Source organism: Rhinopithecus roxellana, chromosome 6 (assembly GCF_007565055.1).
Source record: "Rhinopithecus roxellana isolate Shanxi Qingling chromosome 6, ASM756505v1, whole genome shotgun sequence".
Taxonomy (NCBI): Eukaryota; Metazoa; Chordata; class Mammalia; order Primates; family Cercopithecidae; genus Rhinopithecus; species Rhinopithecus roxellana.
In genome coordinates this window covers 78,754,853-78,780,446 of record NC_044554.1, presented here as the reverse complement: position 1 = coordinate 78,780,446, position 25,594 = coordinate 78,754,853, and the positions used below count along the sequence as shown (strand labels likewise).

At 43.7% G+C, this 25,594-nt stretch overlaps 1 protein-coding gene across 2 annotated transcripts in view; it reads right to left on the bottom strand.

Moving 5' to 3' along the window:
* The window catches only part of HECW1 (HECT, C2 and WW domain containing E3 ubiquitin protein ligase 1), a 461,143-nt gene that overhangs the window by 326,997 nt on the left and 108,552 nt on the right, over nt 1-25,594 (bottom strand). For both annotated transcript variants that reach the window (XM_010381577.2, XM_010381578.2), the window contains one exon: nt 1,928-1,985. In XM_010381577.2, the coding sequence (XP_010379879.1) occupies nt 1,928-1,954 (27 nt within the window). In that variant the 5' untranslated portion in view covers nt 1,955-1,985. The remainder of the gene's footprint in view (nt 1-1,927; nt 1,986-25,594) is intronic.

Genomic DNA, 25,594 nt, shown 5'->3' with positions numbered 1-25,594 from the left:
CATCCTGGCTAACACGGTGAAACCCCATCTCTACTAAAAATACAAAAAACTAGCCGGGCGACCTGGCGGGCGCCTGTAGTCCCAGCTACTCGGGAGGCTGAGGCAGCAGAATGGCGTGAACCCGGGAGGCGGAGCTTGCAGTGAGCTGAGATCCGGCCACTGCACTCCAGCCTGGGCGACAGAGCGAGACTCCGTCTCAAAAAAAAATAAAAAAATAAAAAAAAAATAAATGTCAGGGGAGAATACGTGGCCTTCGTGTTTCCTGGATCACGGAATAAAATCCCCTATGATGATCTGTGTGCATATTTGGCTTTGCTGTTCGGTTCCAGGAGTTTTATTTCAAGGCAAAGCTTGTATCTGAAGATGCCATGAGCTGAGATTGTCTAGAACTGAGAAGCCCTAACTTCCCAAGGACACTAATCCTAGAAAGAAGAAAGAGGGGGCATTCTTCCTGAATGTGAAATGCACCCAGAAGGAACTGCTTGGTATTTAAAAAATACTTCTCACTCTATCTTTAAAGCCAAAGAGAAAACACCGAAGTCCAAAGGGAATGCAGACAGACTGACTGCTATGAAAACTTTCTCTTAGCAAAAGTTACACCTTCCCTAAGGGACAGCTGGAGGGTGGAGTAAGCTGAGTGAACTGGGGAAATCAAGGCTCTGCTGAGCTCTGAGGTGTGAAAATAGTACAGAGGAGGTGGCTCCTGAGCGCACACCAAGCTGGGATACTCAAGGAGATAAAGGGGAATTGAAGTGACTGTGCTGAGACTGTTCCTGGATGTTTGGCAGCACAGGATTAAGTATTAATTTAATGCTTCCTGAATCCAACACATGCTATGCTCATTCTTTAAGTGCATTAGGCAGAACTTGTGAATGAAGAGAGCTGCCCTCTGCATGAGTAGGCAGCAGGGCCCTGTGGCAGAGGAGAAGTCGCCTCTGCGTGTGAGCGTGGCCTCATCCTCCCGCCCACTGACGTGTAGCAAGGCACGCACTGAACATCTCAGGGCGTCCCTCTCCTTCTTGCAGGGTTATTTCAAGGATTAGCTGAATATGCATGTTGATATGCTTAATAAATTTGCAAAGTGCTATGCAAATGTGGGCTTTTATTTATTTTTTAGAGAAAAGCCTCACATCAGGATTGGCTGAGTATTACCCAAGCAGCACAGGGCCCAGTGGATGGACTCCAGCTCAGACAGGCAGACCTCAGTTGAAATCAATGCTCCTCATTTACCTACTGGGAGACTTCAGAGCAGTCAGTCAACCCTCTATGACCCAGTTCCCTCGTACATCAAATGGGGACAATGATCATACCTACCATGATGCATGGTGCCCAGTAAATGTGCACTGTGATGACTGTAAACCGGGGCTGTCACCAAAAGTAAAACCATGACACAGAGGAAGGAGGAGCCTTGGCAGGAAGTCTTGGGGAGCTGGTGGAAAGTACTTCCAGGGAAAGCCACCCTGCTGCAAGGGCCCATCCTAATGAACTATCAGCCTCCTAGAGGATGGCCTGGCTCTGAGTCAGGAGGAGAAGCCGTTGCTCTTGTCTCAAGGCCTATTTCTGTCTGTCCATATCAACTGTACAGTAATTACCCCTAGACAGCAGAGCTCTCGGCTATAATTCTGGAAGTAGCATCATAGAGTGTTTCCAGGTACAAATTCACTTGTAACAACTGTACATTCACATCACACAAGGAGGACGCGACATGCAAAAACATCATCTCAAAATGGAGCACAGTCGAATTCTGGGGTGGATGCAGGTGGTGGGGAGGGAGGGTGATGGATCTCAAATGTCCAGCCGCACTTGAGATAATTCCTGGGCTGGGCAACAGCAATGGCCCTGGGCTGAGGCACATTCCATTATGAGTGGAGTGGGTTTATAATGGAATGACATGGATGGTTTCTTATAATCAGAAAAGCACACTGACCTTCACACTACACAGGTGCAGCAGCATAATGACCCACCACGTGTACGCGCATCAATTCCTGGGGAAAAGTCCAACGAGGTTAACTTAGTGTGTATCCCAAGCAAACAAAATCAGCAACATTACCCGCACAAACAACATTGTTCCCCCCACCCCTGCCAAGATACCTGGCCTGGGCAACCGACGTGCAAAAGGAAACATCACACAAGGACCACACTCATTTTGATAAAGTGGATAAAAAGTTGCAAGCAACATTATTCTGTGCCATAAGTAATTTGATTCGATTTTAAATTTTAATTTAAGGAATGAGACTCATGGGCCTAGAAATTTTTTTTCTTTTTCAAGAAACAAAGATTTGGTGTAGGTGTTTGTGGGGAAAGAGAAGCTCTGCTCTCCCAGCCGTCTGAGAAGGCCACCTAAAAGCATCCTCACATATGATCCACTGCTGAAGCTCCCTCGACCACAAAGGGGAATCTACAACTAAACTGCTGAAAATTCTGTTTTCAGTGCCCTTACTCCCTCAGGCATTTACTCAGATGGGAAAGACTCAAGAAGTGCTGTCCCCTTCCACTTGTTGTCCTGCGGAGTGACTGTCACCACAATCAACTTGGCATCACTGGTCTCACCATTGGCACTTTAGAGCTATCATGTCCAAAATTAGCATATAGGACTTGAGCAGAGATGCCAGGCATGGGAAAGTTGCTGATGGCTTCGTCTATCAGGGCCCTCTTAATCCAGGTACTGTTTTCGTTCATGAGTCTTTATTCTGATTTGATAACCTCATCTTCCTTTGGAGTTACAGTCACCATGAAAATAATCAATATGGCCTGATTCCAGAAAAAAAGCAGTCTATGATGTCAGCATTCCCAAACCCCGATGAAACCTGAAGCTTTGCTGACAAATGAATTCATATAAGAAACGAGTAGCAAGCTTGCATTCTGGGTGCAGAGATTATGTTCTCAACCCTGGTCCAAGCAGATCTGAATAGAAGAGGGAGAGAATTCAACATCCACGTCCTGAGAACCTGCTCTGTGTCCAATGCGCTGGTGGATGCTACTGGACTTCTCAGTGGTGATGCATACCGTGCAGCACCCTTGCTCCTTCCTACTCCCTGCCACAGCCACTGGCTTCCCGGCTGGTTCTCAAGCTGCCCCACTTCTGCCCCATCTGCAGGCTCCCCTGCACTGCCTTCCCCCTTGGAGAAGGGCCAACTAGGAAAAGATGCAAGAAGGAACACACTAGGGCCATGTCCCTGCCTCTGGCCTTAGTTACCATGTGAACATTGCCAACTCTCCAATTTCTGTGATAGGTCAGAGCACTCATCTGATGTCCAAACCCAGTCCTCATCCACTGGAGCTTTGCGCAGCCATCCAAGCACCGTGCAAGAAAATCTCAGGGTCTTTATTCCTATGCCCACGCCTCCCTTAAAAGTCCAGCCTTAGTCATGTTTCCTTCACCTCTTAGAACTCCCTGTCAGGAACTTGGACAGCTTTCTTTCTCCAGTCCTCTTTTTCCATCCTTTTTGTCCAACCAAGCACTGAGTTCATCTGCTCCTACCTCTTAATGGTTCTAGAATTCATCTGCCTCTCACCATTTCTGCCTCCTTCAGCATGGACCAAACCTCTCTCTCTCACTCAACTCCCATGGAGCCTAACCAGCCTCCTCGTCTGCACCTTTGCTCTTAATACAGTCTCCACAATGGACAGAACATTTTATTGAAAAAGGAAACCTGATGTCGCCCTTCCTTGTTTTAGTGGCTTCACACTTCCTTTAGGCTAAAGCTTTAAATACCAGTCTGAGACTTACTTTATACAAACATGCAAAGTGGATCTGGCCCTCCCTCCTCCCCGGCCTCACTGCTACCTCCCTCCTCCTGACCTGTGACACTCTGTCCACTTGGGAATCCTACAGTCTTCAGAGGCACTTATTTCCCCCTTCCTTGGAGATGCCAGTGTGCTGTCCAGCCAGATGCCAGCCAGCTGCCTGACCTGAGCTGCCCTCAGCCCTTCTTCCTCCACACCCCTCACTCCTTGGCCTTCCCTGTGCTTCCCCTTCCCCCACAACAGAGGCCTGGGAATAGTACCCTGTAGTTATTATTTTTTGACAGTTTTAAAAATAATTCTAATGAATTATTTATGTATGTATTTGTTTAATGTCTATCTTGCAAAATTGACTCAGAATTCTCTGGGAGCTGGGGCTGCCATCCTCAGCACTTAGCACAGAGCCTGGTACAGGGTGTGCTCACTGTCCTAAGCCAAATGTTGATCCAATTAATTAAACACACACCTGCATGTACATTTGGAGAGTAAAAAGAAGAGGAAAAAAGACCATTCAAATGGGCTGTTTAGACATTATCTATTTAGCACTTAGCACTGGGGATACTGGTGTATTTCACTTTACAGTTTACTGTAAACTGTTTCTTTACAGTTTACTAATTGTTTAACTGCAAAGCTTGACTCTGGAAATAAAAAAGGAATGAGAGCAGAAGTGGAGACTTTATAAAGAAAGTGAATGTGGATCAAAAAGGATCCAGCTCCAGATCCTGGAAGCTTACCCCACTCCACCAAAGAGAACCTGGATGGAACCCTCTTCCATCAGGAATAAACTGGAGCCCAAAGAAATGAAGGAATCAGATGGGGACCAAGTGACCTGTCTACACAAAAGTCACCTGATGTGTACTTCTACTCCCTGTTCTCAGCCCACCTTCAGCTACACAGATCTGCACGGCCCCTTGCTTCTGCCATATGGGATCCAGCCTGACAGCAGCAAATGAGTGCACAGATTTCAAGTAGAGGAAATCCCCAGGAAATGGCAAGGAAGAGTATTAGGAATCAACAAAGTACTACTTGAAAATAACCTGAGATTAGATGATTCTTCCTTCAAAGGCACAACTGGTTTATACACAGCTATACACAGCCAGTTCCTCTGTTGGACTCAAGTGGCCATGACCCTCAGGAAAATCCTCTAGGAGTGCTCGGCACAGGGCAGCAGGAAGTCACGTGGGGAGGGTCCCTCTTGCAGACCCTTGCAGCACAGCAACAGGAGAGCAGGGTGGTGTTGGAGGCCCAGCCCTGCCTAAGGCCGCTCCTCCATAGGTCCTGGCTGCCGCACCCTGCTCATGCCCTGTAAACCCCTGGCACCTCTCTAGAGCCCTGTAAATCAACCATCTGACAGGGCCTGTCACTACTTATCAGCACTGACTGGCAGTGACACCACCTCCGAGGCCTGATGCTCTGCCACAGCCACTAGGTCAACTGAGTAGAGTTAGGATTATTAAAAATCAAATGAGCCAAGCAGGATGTCACTCCTGGGCAAATATTGATCTGTCCCTACCCAAATGAACTAAGATTAAAAACCAAATATTAGAAAGCGCTTCAGACCACACTGTGATTTATCATAGGCTAAAACAAATGGTTTCACGGTTTTGCTTCCCTCGTCTTCCATTCGGTCTGTCGTCTGATAAGTGGAGGATTTTTTGAGGAAGAGGTCAAGATCATTCATGGGTGGAATACATAAAAGCTAGCAATATAAAAGATGACATTTATTTATTTATTTATTTGAGACAGAGTCTCACTGTCGCCCAGGCTGGAGTGCAGTGGTGCCATCTCGGCTCACTGCAAGCTCCGCCTCCCGGGTTCATGCCATTCTCCGGCCTCAGCCTCCCAAAAAGCTGGAACTACAGGCACCCGCCACCACACCTGGCTTACATTTTGTATTTTTAGTAGACACGAGGTTTCACCATGTTAGCCAGGATGGTCTCGATCTCCTGACCTCGTAATCCGCCCACCTCGGCCTCCCAAAGTGCTAGGATTACAGGCGTGAGGCACCGCACCCGGCAAAAGATGACATTTAAAAACAACCTTTTTTCCTAATTATAGAAACAAAGTACATTTGCTTTTGAAAAGCCAAGCCATACAGACTACAAACAACAGGATGAACGGTCACTCGGAAACCCCACCCTGGAAGAAAGCCAGAAGTCCTGGTTCGGGTAAGGTTCTCTTTTTTATGGGGTGGTTTGAGGGATGCCCAGCCAGTGTGCCGCCTTCTGGGAGGGACGTGTGCCTACAGGTCTGGGCTTCTAAGAGGGCATCACAGCTAAGAAGCCCGGGAGTGGCTGGTCCTCAAAGGGGGCTTGTGATATTTAAAAATAATTTACACTTATTTTAAGTGGGTGTATCTGATATCCCCAGAAATCTGGTCAGCTGGGGCAATTGCCCCTCGCAAATCATTGTGACTATCAATTATTTAAAGTCATCCTAAGTATAGACAATTGGCATTTGGGATTTGAGTTCCAGCAGGAGGTACCAAGCTGTAGAGATATTTAAAGACATACAATTCCTATTTCATTGACCCCAAACCACTCAAGGAAATTTATGGCCCTCCTCTTCTATCAGGTAAAGACCCTAGCATGGTGTTTGCCGTCTGATAACTATTTGCCAACAGACCGACCAACCTGGTACACAAAGGAAGGAAAAGCTTGTGTGTGCATTGCCATATATGTGGTTAATTCCGGAAACGTCACACCAGACACCTTTGCAAAGACAAAGTAAGCTCAGTTGCACATATTTTGAAGGAGATTTTAAAAAATTTTCTTCTTCTTAGAGACCAGAAAATTACATTTGCTAATTTAATAAAACTATGCTTTATGGTGAGAACCCAAGACGGGGGATGAAGTGTTTCACTAGACCTTCTCCCTTTTGGCTGATGTCGCAGCAAGTATTCATCAGCCATCAGCCAGCCTGGATAGCAGGCCAAAAAAGAGGCCGTCTGGTCTCATGTTGGAAGTTCTGTTTTGAACTTTGTGACCTTGATTCCATCAGCATGACTTGGGGTCTGAATGATTTTGTTTTGTCCCAATCTATTTTCTTTTAGTTCCTTGTTTTGATCCAACATCAATTTTCAGGAGATATAAAATGTACTGTCATATAACATTATGGTGTTATTGTCACTGAATTCATTTTCCTGGGAGGAGGTCTCTTTATGATCCAATACCTAATAGCATCATTTCCTGTCAGCAATGACTTACGATGCCTTCCACATTCCCAGGCCCCTCCACTATGACAGAACGTCCCTCTTACATTAGAGGGAAAGAAAGGCTTTGACAAATAGCCCAGGCTTTACTTGAAGAGCATGAACTTAGTGGTATAGCCAGTGGGCTACTCCTTTTTAAAGATATTTATTTTACTCATACATTTTTCATTTTCATTCATTCATATATTTATTTACTTCTCTAGAATATCCATGGCTAAACAATGACACACAGGGAGAAAATAAAGATTGCTTCACTTTAAACTTCCATGTTCCCTAACTTCCCATTTGGCACTTTCTTCCCAACCTGAGGGACCCATCCTTGTTCTTAGATACACTGGTCCAAAGAGATCCAGTTTGTCCCTAAAGGAACAGTTCTAACTCCATAACCAGGCAACATAAATATGACCACCTGTGGGGGTGGCCTCCTCCTCCCCAGGCCTTACTCCTCAGATTCTAATTCTGAGCACCAAAGGAAAAAGTCACATGAGAAGTCAAGCTGGGTCCTGGAGCCAAGGTGGTAAGAACAGGGTGGGGACAGCTTCTGGCCAGCACCCACTCTGGGGCCAGCGTCATGGCCATGAGCTGGGACCCCTCCCCACCAGTTCCATCCCTCCCAATGCAGCACTTTATTGCTGCTCAGCCCAGAACTGTTTCCTTTCTTCCCTAACCTTCATGTTTCATCCAAGGTACATCTGTGATTGGCAAACACACATAATAGAACTCCATCCTTGAATAACTCCACAACAGAGCTGTCTTCTAAGAATAATAGCTAATCTCAGGGTGTTTTCATTAAAAACAGATTTCAGTGACAGACTATCAAAACATTTTCCTTTTACAAAAAGCAATACGAAAGGGCAGAATTATGCAAAGGATACGGGCTTCACTCTGCCCTGAGCAACCAAGGGCCCTCTCCCATTGGCTTCAGTATCTCATTTAAATTTCCCACCATGGGTATGCAAGCAGACTAAGTCCTACTCAGCGCTTTTGCAGGCTCCAAGTGGGGGGAAAAAAAAAGACTGGTGAACTGCATTTCTGCCTCTGTTTTCAAAATCTGTCACCAGTTATCCTTGAGGGGTGGTTTGTTTGTGTTCTTAGGGAGTTGGAGAGGTATTATCTAGCAAAACAGGCTCAGAGTCACCCAACATGCATTGACTGTCTCCCACATAGCTGGCATTGTTTTGGGCACTGCAGATACAGTGGTAAACACTCATCTCTAGTACTGATGTGACTTCCTATGTGCCAGGCACTGTTCTGAGTGCTTTATACATATTAACCCATTTGATCCTCACAATAATCTAGCGAGGCAGCTGCTATGACTGTCTACACTTTACAGAGGAGGAAACTGAGGCATGGAGAGTTGCTGTAATATGCCCAATGTCATGCAAGTAGTAAGGAGCAGAAGCAGATTCAGAGCCAGGCACCTGGCTCCAGAGTGCCCATGCTCAGTGGCCCACCCTGCAAAGACTAGTGTGGTCCCTGCCCTTCAGGAGGGGAGACACACTGAACAGATGAGCTGAACACACAACAAGATGTCAGAGCATTCCATTTAAGAGCTGAGGAGGGCTCCAGGCAGGTCTTCTCCAATGATTTACATTTTATTTTGGTTAGGAATACCTTTAAGACACTGAAGGCAATGTCCCTTCTCCCCAGAACCTCTGAAGCCCCAGCTTCCATGAGGCAAACAGTCACACTTTCCCTCCCCACCCCCTCCCTGCCTCCTTCCTTCCCTCCCTCCTCTTTCCTTCCTTCCTTCCTTCTTTCCTTCCCTCCTTGCTTCCTTCTTTTTCTTTCTTCCCTCCCTCCCATCCTCCCTTCCTTCCTCCTTTCTTCTCTCCCTCCCTCCCTCCTTCTCCTCTCTAATTTTCACTTTACCTTTAGAGTCTCTTCTTTCTGAACTTTATCATTGGGTCTAGTTAGTTTTTTTGTTTTATTTACTATTGTGAAAGGAAAATAAATCTTGGGACCCCCAAATCACTAAGCCAAGAGAAAAGTTGAGCTGGCAACTACAGCAGGCAAACCTGCTTCCCATTTTATTCCTAAATAAGGCAGCTACAAAGATTTTTTAAAAGCTACATACCTCCCCAATAATGTGCCCACAAGGAAATTTCTTGTGGGCCTCAAGATCTTTACCCTCAAACAGTTCTGTTGAATTTCACCCTGGCAATGTAAACTGATAGTTGATCTTCACAGCTCACCTGAGACAAATGCATATTTGATTGCTTCCTCTGCCCTGTGGTTTATGTAAAAATGCAGATTCACTGAGCCAGACTGCATTGAGTACTCAGCAAAAGGCTGATCAAGGACTCAAAAGAATGCAACCTTCTGTCTCTTGTCTACCTATGACCTGGAAGTTCCTGCTTCAAGTTTTCCCACTTTTCTGGACCAAAGCAATGTACATCTTAAACATATTGATTGATGTCTCATGACTCCCTAAAATGTACAAAAGCAAGCTGTACCCCAACCACCTTGGGCCTCAGAGGACCTCCTGACACCGTCAGGAGTGCAGCCTTAAACTTGCCAAAAGAAACTTTCTAAATTGATTGAGACCTGTCTCAGACACTTTGAATTCACACTATTTCATTTTAGCTTTTCTCCCCATGAATGGTTTTCCAAATCACTTAATAATTTTAGTAATTACTTAAATAATGATATAGATTAAGTAATCACTTAATATATCATAATAGATGAGATTTCTTATTAACTTGTGTCTATTTCAGGATTTTACTCCTATTGCTCTTTCTATTCATATGCCCACACATGAAGTTTTAGTGTTTGCATGTGTGTGTATACACGGACTAGCACATATAAACATATTTACTGTATATTTATTACATATATCACATTGGGTAGCACAGGTACCTCCATCATTAATTTTAATTTCTGATTTTTATAAAAGAGACGGAGTCTTGCTATGTTGCCCAGGCTGTTCTCAAACTCCTGGGCTGAAGTGATCCACCACTCTTGGCCTCCCAAAATGCTGGGATTACTGGTGTGAACCACCGTGCCCAGCCCTTCATTACTTTTTGAAATAAGTTATCTTAGTGGTGCTTGCATTTTTATCCATCTAGAATCCAGAGAGCTGGTGACTGTGGGCCAGGGGAGTGTGCTGGGTGTGTAGGAGAATGCCACCCACACCCATGCCCACACTCAGGACTCCCCACCAAGGTGCCAGTAGAGCCCAATACTGAGACCCATTGGCCATCCTCCAGAACATAAAGACTCACATATCTTGTTAGTGGGATTAAATTAAACTAACAAATGAACAGGGGAAAGTTTTGCGCATTAAGTTATCCTATCCATGAGCACCATGTCTCTGTATGGATTAAATTCCTGTTTTGATTCTTTAAATGACTCTTCATAGATTTCCTCATGTAGCTCATACAAAGTCCTGGCTGCTTGGTAGTCCATGTTTTCTTTTTCTTGAGTTCAAAATGTTTTCTGAAATGATCATAGGCTTGGCCAAGGATGCCTCTCTTATTCCGCATTTTTAAAGAATAGTAGTCCCTTACTCCCTTCTGTTGTCTTTCATCAGCCTAGTATTTGTTCCCAAGTATTATCTTTAAACACGGTTCCTGGTCTGAAGTGCAGGTTGGGAGGGCAGGTAGGTCCCCAGTCAAGGGGGGCCAAACCTCCTCCCATTGTGGCCACTCCTCAGAGCAGGGGGAACTCTGCGGATTTCACCCCAAGTAAGGTGCTGGGTGCGGGGGTAGGGGGGCTCCACTTATTCCTGCAGGGTCCCCAGGGACAGAGCTCCAGGCTCCCTTGGATATGGCTCTGCCAGTTCCAGGGGAGGCTCTCCTGACCTGACTAGCCCCAGGTGTGCTCTGGCTGGCTTCCAAGGGACTAGTGTTGTCAAGACTTGGGTCTGGACCATGGGTCTGGCAGAGGATTCGCAGGATTTGCTGGTGATTCACACTTGTGAGGCAATGAGATAGGGAGGAGAAGCCTGCACAGGGACCCAGATAGTCACAAAAGGCGACTTTATTCAGCACTTGTTTCATTTGCTGTGCACATATTTCCTTTCAGGGCCTCATGTGGAGGGGGCTTTTCATTCACACATTCACTCAGTAAATGTCTGTGGTGGGCCAACTACATACCAGACACTGTGGATCAGGCAATAAGTCAGTGAGCAACACAGCCCACAGGCCCTGGCTGTAGAGCTCATATTGAGGGGAAGAGAGCAACCAAAAACACCATAAATTAGTAAACTGCACATGTTAGAGATCATGCAATTTCAAGAAACAATGAGAAATGAAATGTTAAGATGTGGGTAGGAGATGAAGGTTTCCCTGGGTCTTCAGGAAAAGCTTCAAAGATAAGGAGGTTTTGAATAAAGACCTGAAGGAAGAAAAGGACTATCCATTCCTGCCCAAGGGAAGAATATTCCAGGTTAAAAGGCCTGAGGTGGGAGAGCATCTGCAGAGGCCAGTATGGCCGGAGCATGTGGAACAAAGGGGAGGACAGAAGGAAATAAAGCTGGGGATGTCACAAGGGGCCAGGTTGTGTTAGGCTTCTAGTTCACTGGAAGGACTCTGGTGTTCACACATTGCAAGGTGGGAAGTCACTGGTGAGCCCTGAGTGGGGAAGTGACATGATCTGGCTGGCATTGAGCAGGGGCTCTCCAGCTGCTGCTTTAGGAACACACTGGAAGGAAGAGGAGGGAGGAAGTTGGGAGACCTTGCAAAAATCTAGGCCAATCACCGTGGTGTGAACAGGGTGGGAGTGGTGTAGGTGGTGAGAATTTGGCAGAATTGTAGATAGAAGAGAGCTGTCACTGGCAGGGTGGTATTGCATGTTAATTTGTAAAGCCTGTGGCTAACCTTTTGCTTGTTGAGCAACCTGTATATCCTACGCTGCTCTTGCAGACTGTGGAGAGAAGCTGGCTGCTCCTCACCTGCTCATCTTGCTACCTTCAATGAAGCTTATTTCTGGATATGAAGCATCTTGTCTTTCCCGTACCAGAAGCTATAATCTGTTTCCATATCTCTCTCTCTGAATCTGCCTTTTTCTATTGCGGCTATCACAGCTTCTATTATGCCCATTGTGTCACTATACCTACTTCCAGCTTTGCTGCATTTTTGGGAACTGGAGAGCTCCAATAAACAGGAAGAGAGGAGCAAGTGGAGACTAGGAGACTGACTGGTGCAGGCCTGGAGCTACAGAGGGCAGGTGAAATGTGCAGGCAGGTGGAGGTCTGGGCTGATCTTCAGAGTCCAGTTGCACCTTTATCCTGGAAATCTGGTCTGGAGTCAGATATACCGATCCCTATTTCTAGCTTCTACAACAGTATTTATTTTGTACTAGTTTGGAGGCTTTCATAAAACTATTTTTATGGAAATTACTTTTGGGGGAAAGGAGAGGCATCCAGGAAATCTATCATCGATCTGCTAAATGGACCGCACCACCACCTTTTCCAATTACATGTTTTTCCACTGGATGATATTTTCAGATTCTACAGACACACGAGTGTCCAAGACTTTGAAAAGCAAACAGCAGCATCTTTCAATATAAAGATATTAAAACCCATAGGCATGCACTGATTTGGATATATGTGACTGTGTGTGGTCAACTCTTGTCTTTACCATAATAGAATCTAAAAACTCCTGGAGACTAAATAAATTATGTTAGTTGGTGATAAGATATTGAGGGCTAATGAGGCAAGAAAAATTATAATATCCAAATTGTGATTTTTTTTTAGTAACTGTTGTTTCTACATTGAATACATATGAAAACATTAAGAGTTTCCAGATGTGATATTGAACATAGAAATAGAGGTTCTGGGAGATAGCGTCAACCAGCTAGGGAGAAGGACAGAAGTTAGATTTTTGGATCCAATCTCTGTATGTCAGCCAAAGGAGAACATGTGCCTACTGAGAACTATGAGCCAGAGGGGCACTCATTTCCACAACTCTGAAAACTGGGTCTCTACAATTAAACACAGTAATCAGAATATTAAAAAGCATGAGTGTCACGAAACAATGTTCCATGAATATTTTTATGTTTTTGGTGTTAATGGTTTCTGAGCAAAGGCACATGGGTTAAAGGATGATTATTGGCTACCCTAAAGATAGAGACTTTTGGAGAGATATAAAGTCTGTCTTCTGGAGATGGTGAAAGCCTAGAGTCTTTTGCCTCCCCTCACCAGAGAGGATTATTTTACATTCCAGAGCGGAGGTCTGGTGTTGGCCAATTAAATGTGATGTTCACTGTAAGCAAGAAGTTTTAAGAGGTATCATGAGTTTCACCATCCCTCTTGCTACTGCCTGCTTTCCCGCAAGAACACCATGTTCTAGTTCTAGATTGGGCTATGCCTTCAGCCTACACTTCAGAAGCACATCTGAGCCCAAACCACAAGGGAAAGGAAAGCTGCAGCTGACCCACAGCCAAATGTGATGTGAGTGAGAAATAAACCTTTGTTGTGGAAGCCATTGAGATTGTGTGGATGTTTATTTCACAGCATAACCAGCAAAAGCAAGCTAATGCAGCTGTACAGCCAGCCTTCATTTCTACTCCTCTTCGAATTAAATTCTACTGCTCAGGGCAAGATGGCATGTCCTGATTCTTTTATGCCACCAGCACTTGGCTTTTCCCTAAATTGACCTACTTTGAAGGAGGAGTCTTATAATTCACCAGTGGAGGAGAGGTTCTGGCACAAATAGAAACTTGTAAGGTTGCACTGAGGGGTGTCTTTCTTCTTTCCTGTGGCCTATTCAAACTATCCCAATCAACCAGTTCCTCTACTTTTTCTTTCTGTATTCGCTGGTTTCTTTCTTTCATTGAAATTCCAAGCTCTTTCCTTATGATCAGTTTTCCCCATTACTGTCAACTCTGGGATCAAATTCCTCCCAGAGGTTGTTATGTCAGAATACATCTTGTGTGCCCTCCTCAATGCTGCCACCAGGACTTGGTTCCTGCTTACGGCAGCTGCGGAGCTATGTTACTGGTACAAGCCCACAGTGGAATTCCTATATCTTCACTAGGTTTTCATCCCAAGCATTGAAAACCAGGGGAAGTATGTCTCTAGCACCATCCAAGGTCTACATATTCTCCTTGAATCTACTCTTGGGTCCTTTTCAATCTCTTTAGCTGGCAAGCAGAGAGTCCCCATGAAGGCACTAACACAATTATAATGTTGAATTTCACAGACCTAAATTGGGTCCTCCTGGAGGCATTTACATTTTAGAAGTGCCATCTTCCATCATAGCAGCCGGAACAGGGAGGGAGTAGGAGGAAGACCTGCCAAGGGAGGTTATCATCTTGGCTCCTTTCACTGTTTACCATGGCCCAGGAGGGACTTCTGACAAAACAGCACCCGGAGTATGCTGGAGATTGCTCATATTACGCCAAAGAACTTAAAAGATCTCACATATACAGACTTAGTGAAATAGCCCACTGCTTCATGTTCTCTAACGGGCATCCAAGAGTTTGAGGAATTCTAAGGTGCAACATGATTTAGCACACTGAGCAAAGCAAGATAACATGCCTTGGTGGAAATCAATTCAGTGAATCCACGTTATGTGAAAACACCAACAGGGATGCTTTGCTTTCAGACTTGTAAATGCCCAGAAAAAAAGACTTACATTCACGGGACTGTGATGGGAGGGACACACGATTCCCAGCTGTGGAAAGGACAGAAGAGCAGAGGGAGGTAGAGAAGCCCCAGTTCAAGTCTCATTCTGCTACTTTCTGGCTGTGGGATCTTATGCAAGTTACTTAGCCTCTCTAAATGTTAGTTTCTTACTTGTCAATTAGAATTAGAATTCTATCTACTTCATAGTGCTGTCAACAGATTTTGGAGGGAAAATATATGGAAAGGAACTTAAGAATAGCACCAGACACATAGCATCTATTCCCCACAGGACAGAGAGAGGATTCAGTGTTGAAAAAGGCATGTCAAACTCAGGAGCTGGAGGGCCCTGATGATGTGCTAATGCTTGGAAGAGCTGCAACCAACAGTCCCTTTCTGCTTTAATTTATTTTTTTAAATCTTGGCATACTTTCAGACTTACAGAGAACTTGCAAGAATATGACAATGAATTCCCTAATATATTTCACACAGATTCTCCAAATGTTCACATTTTGCTGTTTGTTTTTCCTTTTTCTCACTGTCTCTATGTGAGAGACATATAATTTATACATGTATACATATTTATATATACATATGTGTGTGTGTCATGTTTTTCTGAACCATTCAAGAGTAATCTGTAGACAGTATGCTCCCATACTCCTAAATACTATGATGCATATTTCCTAAAAACAAGACATTATTTTATATACCTACAGTATAATTATAAAAATCAGGATATTAACCTCAACACGGCACTATTATCTAATCTACAGGCCTTATTCAGATCTCATCAATTTTGTCAATAATGTCCTTTATGAAAAAGAAAAATCCAAGATGCAAGATCTTGGTGTTATATTCAGTTCAGTTGTTTTTCTTTGTATTTCATGACACTGGTTGTTTTTATTTATTTAATTTTATTTATTTATTTATTTATTTTTGAGACAGAGTCTTGCACTGTTGCCCAGGCTGAAGTGCAGTGGCGCGATCTTGGCTCACTGCAAGCTCCGCCTCCCGGGTTCACGCCATTCTCCTGCCTCAGCCTCCTAAGTAGCTGGGACTACAGGTGCCCGCCACCACGCTGGCTATTTTTTTTTGTACTTTTTTAGTAGAGACAGGGTTTCACTGTGTTAGCCAGGATGGCCTTGATCTGACCTCATGATCTGCCCACCTTGGACTCCCAAAGTGCTGGGATTACAGGCACGAGCCACCGTGCCCAGACTTACTGATTTATTTTTGAGACGGAATCTCTCTCTGTCCCCCGAGCTGGAGTGCAATGGTGCAATCTTGGCTCACTGCAACCTCTGCCTCCAGGGTTCAAGTGATTCTCCGGTCTCAGCCTCCTGAGTAGCTAGGACTATAGGTGCCTGCCACCATGCCCAGCTAATTTTTTGTATTTTTAGTAGAGATGGGGTTTCACCATGTTGGCCAGGCTGGTCTCAAACTCCTGACCTCAAGCAATCCTCTCGCCTTGGCCTCCCAAAGTGCTGGGATTACAGGCGTGAGCCACTGTGCTCAGCCCACTGATGGTTTCTAAGGGTATAGGCTAGTTACTTTGTAAAAAACTGCCCACTTTAAATTTGCCTGATGTTTCCTTGTGATCAGAGTCAGGCTCTGACTTCAGCAGGAATCACAGAAGCCACGTTGAGCCCTCAGTGCCCTGTATCAGGAGGTGTTAGGCTGGTGCAAAAGTTATTGCAGTTTTTGCCATCAAAAGTAATGGCAATAAAACCCCACAATTACTTTTGAACCAACCCAATACAAGCTGCACTGGTGATGGCAACTCTTGGTTAGGGTGCTGTCTGTCAGATTTCTCCACTGTAAAGTCACTATTTTATCCTTTGTAAAAAATAACTATCTTGTGGAGAGACCCTTGGAAATTACATAAATATACTGTTACTTCTCAAACTTTCACCCATTTCCTTTACCACCTGTTAATTAGTTTTTGCTTGAATCAGAGGCCTCTTTATTTATTTTTAGCCCATTAATGTATTTTTTTCTTTTTTTTTAACTTTTATTTTAGGTTCAGGGGTACCTGTGTAGATTTGTTGTACAGGTAAACTTGCATCACAGGGGATTGTGGTACAGATTATTTCATCACCCAGGTACTAAGCCTAGTACTCAACAGTTATCTTCTCTTCTCCCCTCCCTCCTCCCACTCTCCACCCTCAAGTAGACCCCAGTGTCTGTTGTTCCCTTCTTCTGTGTTCATGAGTTCTCATCATTTAGCTCCCACTTGTAAGTGAGAACATGCTGTGTTTGTTTTTATTCTGTTCCTGCATTAGTTTGCTAATGATAATGGCAGAGGTCTCTTTTTAAACAGAGTTCTGAATTCTATCGTTTGAGAAATATTTTACATGGCAATGGATCTTATGAGACTCATCAAAGCCATTATGGTGTAAAGCATCTTTCCAAAAAAATGAACTCCTATTTGGTGTCAGTTGCTTGCAAAGACTTCAATAGAGGGAAGGAGGAGAGAGCTCAACACTGGAAATATATCTAACGTACCAGAAAGCAAATACAAATTAAATGTCTCTTGACCTTAAGTTATAGCAGCTATCTCACATCTGGTTTAAACATAGCATTAATAGTTATTCCTTTTTATTACAAAAATAATTCATTCATACTGTGGAAAATCTGAAAGCTTCATAAAAAGCAGAAAACAGAAGAAAAAAAGACACTCATGATGCAGAATCTACCACTGTTAACCAATTTGGTAGATTCCTTATTGTCATTTGTTTTTCCTTTTCTTTTGTCTTAAGACCTATTGTATATACAATTTTGTATTCCAATTTTAATAACTAGAATTCATTGAAAATTCTAAGATAGTTTCATAAATTTTTTTTTTTGAGACGGAGTCTCGCTCTGTCACCCAGGCTGGAGTGCAGTGGCCAGATCTCAGCTCACTGCAAGCTCCGCCTCCTGGGTTTACGCCATTCTCCTGCCTCAGCCTCCCGAGTAGCTGGTACTACAGGCGCCCGCCACCTCGCCCGGCTAGTTTTTTGTATTTTTAGTAGAGACGGGGTTTCACCGTGTTAGCCAGGATGGTCTCGATCTCCTGACCTCGTGATCCGCCTGTCTCGGCCTCCCAAAGTGCTGGGATTACAGGCATGAGCCACCGCGCCCAGCCTCCAGTTTCATAAATTTTAATGGATGTCTTTTATGAACATACTACCATTTAGTTTTCTGATATTATTTTGGACACATAGATTGTTTATATTTTTGCTATTAAATAATGGTGGAGAAGCATCTTTGCACACACACAAAATGTGTACTGCATTTTGCTTTATTTGTATAAGAAATATTATGGCCTGAATGAGTATAGCTGAGTGAAAGGCTATGTATTCATAGCCAAGTGAACTTACAAAAAGGCCTAATTTCTACCCAACTGGTGATCCACGCAAGTGTTCTTCTCCCCCAAACTCAACAACACTGAGTGTTCCCATAGTTCTTTGCATCTCCTGACTGTACATTTTCAACCTTCTCTTAGCCAATTTATATTGCCCTGTTGTGAGTTGTCTGATCTTGTTCTTTAAAGCTTTATCTACTTAAGTTTGCTATTATTTTTTTACTTAAGTATATGAGCTCTGTGAATTCTAAAATATCAAACTGCTTTATTTTTTTCTTTTGTAGCGATGAGGTCTCCCTATGTTGCCCAGGCTGTTCTTGAACTCCTAGACTCAAGCGATCCTCTTGCCTTGGCCTCCCAAAGTGCTGGGATTACAGGCGTGAGCCACTGTGCCTGGCCTACAGGATTTTGTCTGACATACTTGTCGCAAATATTTTCCCTGGGTATTATTTGCTTTTTAATTTTGTGTATCTGGCTGTCAATGGAAGATTTCCAATTTTATGTGTTAAAACTATTATTTCTGTTTCCTTCTAACACTTTAATTTTGGAAAGCTCTACTTACTCACCCTTCCCAGCCAAATAGAGGTAAACATTATTTCTACACCCATCTAGCATGTGATAGCACTATTTTGAAAACATCAGCTCTTAGATCCATTTGTAATTTATTTGGGTGCATGTGAATAACATACTTCTTCCTCACTGGTAATCTGCTTCCCCCTTATCATGTATCAGATTTTTCCGTGTGCCAGAATTTACTCTGAGTTATGCAGTTTCATGGACCTATGGCTTTTTCTGGAGTCAGGATCACATTTTGTTCATTATTGTTGCTTTAAAATACAGTCGTATTAATCTTATTTCATTCCTCTTCTTTGCCCTCTTGAAATGTACCTCTTCTGGACTATTCATTATTTCAGAATATTTTAAAATAATGTTAATAATTTCAAGTAAGAAAAACTGTCAACTGAAAGAAAAATAGAGGATATTTTATTAATAACATCATAAACTAGTGAATTAACATAAAATGTAACTTACAATAGTCAGTTTCCTCATGAAAGAACATGGGATATTGGTAGATTAATTTAAATCTTTTATGTTTCTTAGTAAAGTTTCGTACGTCTATTACATTCTGCACTTAGTGATTAAAGTATGGATAGTTTACATTTTCATTATCATTGAAAATCAGATGCTTTTTAAATGACTTAAATTTTATATTTGAATGTTGTTAGCTTTGTAAACTGTCTTATTAATTCAAATAAGTAGATATTTTCCTTACGCTTTACAGGTATAAACTCACATCCCTAAAAAAAAAAAAATGACCATTTGTTCTTGTTAAAATAACAAGAAGTAGCTTTTGCCTCATATTTTATTTGATTAGCCTGAACTTCAAGATCAATGTTAAATCATCACTAAAAATAATGGTTCATTTCACATTGTTTCTGCCAGTGACAGGAATGTATTTAACATAAAGGAGGACACTGGCCATTAAATAATGAAATAGTTAATGTTAATAATGAAACATTAATAATGAGAGAGGCATTGACTTCCAGATTATATTGTCTAGATGAATTTTTTTTTAATATGTCATTTTGCTAAAAATAATGGCAGCCATGGTCATCCAAATATGACAGGCAGTTTTCATGACATTGTGACAGCCATGAAAATGTAGTGCTTAGATTTCGGACGACCAGAGATGGCCCCCGTCCTGTGTTCCAGAGCCCCCATGCCCAGGCTGTCCTCTGTAGGCTGCCCTGACCAATGACTGCACACAGCAGGGATGCAGAGGGCGCCCATGTCTGGGAGATGCCAGGCTCTTCTGAGGGCAGCATTTTGGAAATGACGTTGCGGCCTGGGGTCTTCTGCTCCACCCTCCTCCCTTGCACTCTCTTTCAGGAGGCTCAGGCCCTCACAGTTCCCTGGTCTTTTCCCCTCACAGGCTCTTTCCTCATCCATCTCCTGCATGCCCAGTCCTACCCTGGCACCTGCTTCATCAAGGATCTGGAACGACAGAGACCCTAATGGTTTGGTCTGTGAATAGAAAAGCCAGGCTGCTTTACTGTCCTTTTCCACCTGTCAGTTGAGTGACAGTGTTATTTTGAAATCTCTTACTTCCAGGAGATGAAAAAAGTAAAGCATTTAGACAGTGAATTATTAGTAACAAGTGCTGGAGGGCACTTACACGTGGCAGAGCCCCTTTCCTGATGCCATCTCGGGATCCTCAACATCATCACCCCACTGGGGAGGCAGGGTAGATATTCCTGACTTGATTTTAAGACAAAACAACCAACAATAGATGTCTCAGGGTGTTTAAAGGATATGAGCAAAGTTACGGAAATAAGAAGGACAGAGTCAAGGCTAGAGTTTATATCATTTGAATTTTTATCAAAATTTTTCCATTTTAACCCGTGTTCCCTAAATTCATATAAAACATGATATTATTATTTGGTTTACCAAAGCAAATATGGTATTTAGTGGCATTTTGAATTTTCATGTAGGCATCTAAAAATAATATAATAAGATGCAAATCCAAATCAAAGGTCTATTCAACTGGCCAGGCATGGTGACACCTATAATCCCAGTACTTTGGGAGGCCAACGCGGGAGGATTACTTGAGCCTAGGAGATCGAGACCAGCCTGGGCAACATACTGAGACCTCGTGTCTACTAAAAATAAAAAAAAAAGTTAGCTGGGTGTGGTGGCATGTGCCTGCGGTGCCAGCTACTCAAGAGGCTGAGGCAGGAAGATGGGTCGAAGCTGCAGAGAGCTGTGATCATGCTACTACTGCACTCCAGCCTCGATGACATAGTGAGACCCTGTCTCAAAAAAAAAAAAAAAAAAGGCTATTCAATTAATAATTGTGGCATCCTATGTAGATTCTATATTGATCTCATAGAAAATTAGCAGCATTTTCTATCATTATTCATGGTTTTTAATCATCTTTTTGGTAGCATGAATAATTTCATAATCATAATTTTAAAAGTTCCTCACACTATAGGAATAAAATTCTTATTTGGGATACTTACCTATATAATACAGGCATCTCTGGTTTTCTGGTTTAATCATTCTATAATATTTCATTGATGCATATTCCAAAATTTATTTATCTATTCTCCTACAGATGAGCATTTAGATTGTTTCCAGTTTTTTTATTTTGCTATTTCAAGCAAATTGCTTTCTTACCCACAACTGGTTTTATACATATATGAGTGGTTCCCCAGGGTATGCACAAGCCCAGGTCTCTTGGTGCAGTAAGTCAACCCATCCTCCACTTTGCTAGGTGGGGCCATCGTGCTCACCAAAGGGAAGGGACCAGTTCATTCTCCCACCATCTGTGCAGTTCACCTATTTTTACACTCCTTCCAGTACTTGCTATCACCAGCCTTCTTTGTTTTTAACTCCATGGTTGTAAAATGATTTGAGTCCCCAGTCATGGCTTCAACCATGAAAAACAGGCCAGCCACCATCTGATAGCTGGGTGAGTCCCTCGATCTGGCTCAGTCCATCTCCAGGCCCCCGACAAACCTCCAACGTGTCACCTGCTGTCTTCCCCCACACCTTTGCTAGAGGATTTACCTGCCATCAATCTAATCATGTCATTTCTTTGCTCAAAACACTCAATAGCCCCCCAACTACCTACAGGATGAATACAAACTCACCAGCACAGCAAACAGCCTGACAAGCTGGCCTCATCTCTGCCCTGTTGCCAGGCCTCTCCCAGCCAACTACTCCCATACACCCACGTCCCTCCTGCTGGCCAGCAATCCCAGAGACACTTCCTACCTGGGTCCTTTTGCTTTTTTTGTTTCGTTTTGTTTTCATTTGAGACAAGGCCTTACTCTATCACCCAGGCAGTGGTGCAATCACGGCTCACTGCAGTCTCAACCTCCTGGGCTCAAGTGATTCTCCCACTTCAGCTTCCTGAGTAGCTGGGACAACAGGCATGCGCCACCATGGCCGGCTAACTTTTTATTTTTTGTAGAGACAGGGTCTTGCCATGTTGCCCAGGCTGGTCATGAACTCCGGGGCTCAAGCAATTGCCCACCTCAGCCTCTCAAAGTGCTGTGATTACAGGCATGAGCCACTGTGCCTGGCCTTACTTGTGCCCGTTTTCACAGGGCACAGTCTTTGTCTAAGGCACATTCTTTTTCTTTGCCTAGGACTCCCATTCTGCACAAGTACAAATGCCACATCCCTGAACTCAGCCAGGTTGTCAGTGTCCCCCTGGGCTCCCAGGGCATCTGATTTTGAGCTACAAGTACATGGATCAATTATTATTGTGCTTGTTTGTACATCAGAGCCTCCACTAGGCTATGAACTTAGAGATGCAGCGATAATGTCTTACTGATCTTCCCCAACTCCTGGCACAGGCCTGGTAAGCACTGGGTGAGAAATGCATGATGTTTTACATTAAATGCAGTTCAATGTTCTTTGGAATCTCAAATGCATCTATTCATTTATTTTATGTGCCTTTTCTAGATGACAGAAGACAGTAGTGACTAAAATAATCAAAGCTCCTTTGTCCACCATCACAGAGCTTACATTCTAGAGTGAGAAGACAGAAAATGAATAAAACTAATGGAGTCCTGTAGTATAGTAGAAAGTGATGTGAGCTCTGGGGACGACGAAGCATGAATGTGGGAGAGGGAAGAGGGGATGGAAGGCTGTAAAAGGGTTGAATCTCAGAAAGGGCAATCAAAGGAGACAGAAGGTGACATTTTTGCAGATTTGATAAGGAGGGAGGAAGTGAGACCTGGAGATTCGCGGCCGGGGTAGGGGAGCTTTCAGGCAGAGGGAATGGCACAGGCAAAGGCCCTGAGGCAGGAGTGGCTGGAGTGGCCAGAGCAGAGACCTAGCAGGAGGGTCAGAGATGCAGACTGAGAGGTAAGGAGACAGCACATTAGGTGGCACCTTGTAAGTCACAGCAAGGACTCTGATTCTGCTCCCAAGGAATAGGAAGCCACTGATGGGATTGGGAGAAGTGATGCAACTTGACAGACGCTTTTTTTTTTTTTTTTTTTTTTAAGATGGAGTTTCGCTCTTGTTGCCCAAGCTGGAGTGCAATGGTGCAATCTCGGCTCACTTCAACCTCTGCCTCCCAGGTTCAAGAGATTCTCCTGCCTCAGCCTCCCGAGTAGCTGGGATTACAGGTGCACATCACCACACCTGGGTAATTTTTTGTATTTGTAGTAGAAACAGGGTTTCACCATGTTAGCCAGGCTGGTCTGGAACTCCTGACCTCAGGTGATCCGCCTGCCTCAGCCTCCCAAAATGCTGGGATTACAGGTGTGAGCCACAGCGCCCGGCCTTGACAAATGTTTTAATGAGCTCTCTCTAGATGTCATGCCATGGATACCCTGAAGGTGACCAACAGCAAGCGCAAGAGACAGATTAGGAGCTTTGTAATAGGTCTGGTGAGAAATGGTGGTGGTCTGGACCAGGATGGTGGTGAGAAGCTGTTGTTGGATTCTAGATATACCTTGACGATAAAAGCAAAGGATCTGCTGCTAGATTGAATGTGGAGCAGGATAGAAAGAGAAGGATGACTTCGTTTTTTAACCTGAGTGAATTGGAAGAATAGATTGGCCATGAACTGAGATGAGGAAGCAGGCAGGGCAGGTTTGGAGAAGAAAAACAAGAGTTTGGTTTTGGACATTTTCTGTTTGAAAGGCTCCTTAGACATTCAAGTGCTGATAGAAAAACAAGTCTGGCATTCAAGAAGGAGATGTGGGATGGAAATGAAAATTTGTGTCACCAGCACACAGGTGAAATTGGTCATAAGATGGGATGGGATGACCAGGGTAGCAAGTGGAGACAGGAGAGGACATCACAGCCCTGAGCCCTGAGATAGCCCAGTGGTAAGAGCTCAAGGAAAGGAGGAGCCTGCAAAGGAAACAGGTATCCACATGGCAGGGAAGGTCACCTGCAGCCATGGGAAGGTAGACTGAATGCTACAAATCTCACACATGTCAGGTTTCCAGATTAATTGCATAATTTGAAACTCCTGTGCTAGCAAGCTGCCCCCTACTGAACTTGGCTCTTTATGGAAGAAGAACAATTTCTTTAGACTCTAATTCAGCAGTAGCAGCTGAAGAACACAGGATCAAAAGATCTCACCCTAGAAAGATGCACTGTACATTTCTTGTGCTCTTCCTTGAGATACATCAATCCTCTTCAGAGTCAACATTTTGAAAACGGCCGGGCGCGGTGGCTCAAGCCTGTAATCCCAGCACTTTGGGAGGCCGAGGCGGGTGGATCATGAGGTCAGGAGATCGAGACCATCCTGGCTAACACGGTGAAACCCCGTCTCTACTAAAAAAATACAAAAAACTAGCCAGGCGAGGGGGCGGGCGCCTGTAGTCCCAGCTACTCGGGAGGCTGAGGCAGGAGAATGGCGTAAACCTGGGAGGCGGAGTTTGCAGTGAGCTGAGATCTGGCCACTGCACTCCAGCCTGGGTGACAGAGCGAGACTCCTTCTCAAAAAAAAAAAAAACAAAACAAAACAAAACAAAAAAAAATTTTGAAAACATCTGATCCTAGATTAAACATGCCCCAAATGCAATCCCTCTTATACAAAGTATCTTCTGGACATAGAACAGTCCATAATTTTCAAAGATTATTTGCATAATCTTTGAAACCTTTGAACCTGCCAAAAGAAGAAGCTGCATAAGGTGAGGTCTGGGAGCACCTAGAATGTTTCTTATGTCCTCTCCCTGTGGAGTCAGGATACATTACCCTCCCAGCACAGAGTATTGCCAATAGGGACGCTCACCTGAGTCTTCATGTCCAGGGTTGTTATTGGAGTTCCATATGAAGGCATAGTTGAGTGAATCATTGACCATATGGCTGACCTCAGTCATCAGCTCTTCTCCAGAGAGCAGGCTGACGTCACGTGACTTAGAGATACAACACTCTAATCACAGCCCTCAGTCTAAGTCCTTTCTTAAGCATAAGCTAACTAGGAGCCCACCAGCTCTAGCATAAACTAAAGATCATTTGCATAATCTTTGAAAGATGTGCAAAATACAGAGATGGAACCAGACTTTATTGGAAGGAAAGCTGACTTGGTTCATGAGTATTTGGCTTCTTATTTTCAGAGCAAAAAAAACCCAGGTTCTCTGAACAGATCCAGGCTACTTCCTTGTGATTTGCAATGCTTACCTCAGTGGTTTTCCTGGAGAGCTTTACTAAGTACCAAAGCCTGGGTTCCAACCCCAGAAATTCTGACCTAATTGCTCTGAGATTCTAATGTGCCATGGCAGTTGAGGAACGCTGGTCTAGAGGAACTTTTAAACCTTAACATCCGTATGAATGGCCTGCAGATCTGGTTAAAACGCAGATTCTGATTCAGTAGGTCTGAGACTAAGCATTTTTATTGAGCTCCCAGGTGAGGACACTCTGGTCCAAGGACTACATTTTGAGCAACAAGGATCTGCATCTCATAATCGTCTCTGCAACAGTTATTTGGCATTGCCACCTATGATGATAAAATGCAGTCAGCCCAACAATTAAAAACTAATCCCTCTGACATTTAGTTTAGCAAATACTTATTGAGCACTTCCTATGCACGATGCTTAGCATTAGGGACTTTAAGAGATAGAAAGATTTAGAAAATGATCATTCTGACCAGCGTTAGGAAGGGTAAATAGGTTTCATTTCAAGTTTCTTCTCAGATTGATTGGTATATATTTCATCCTTGGCCTAAAGAGATCAAAATATAAAATGACCCTGG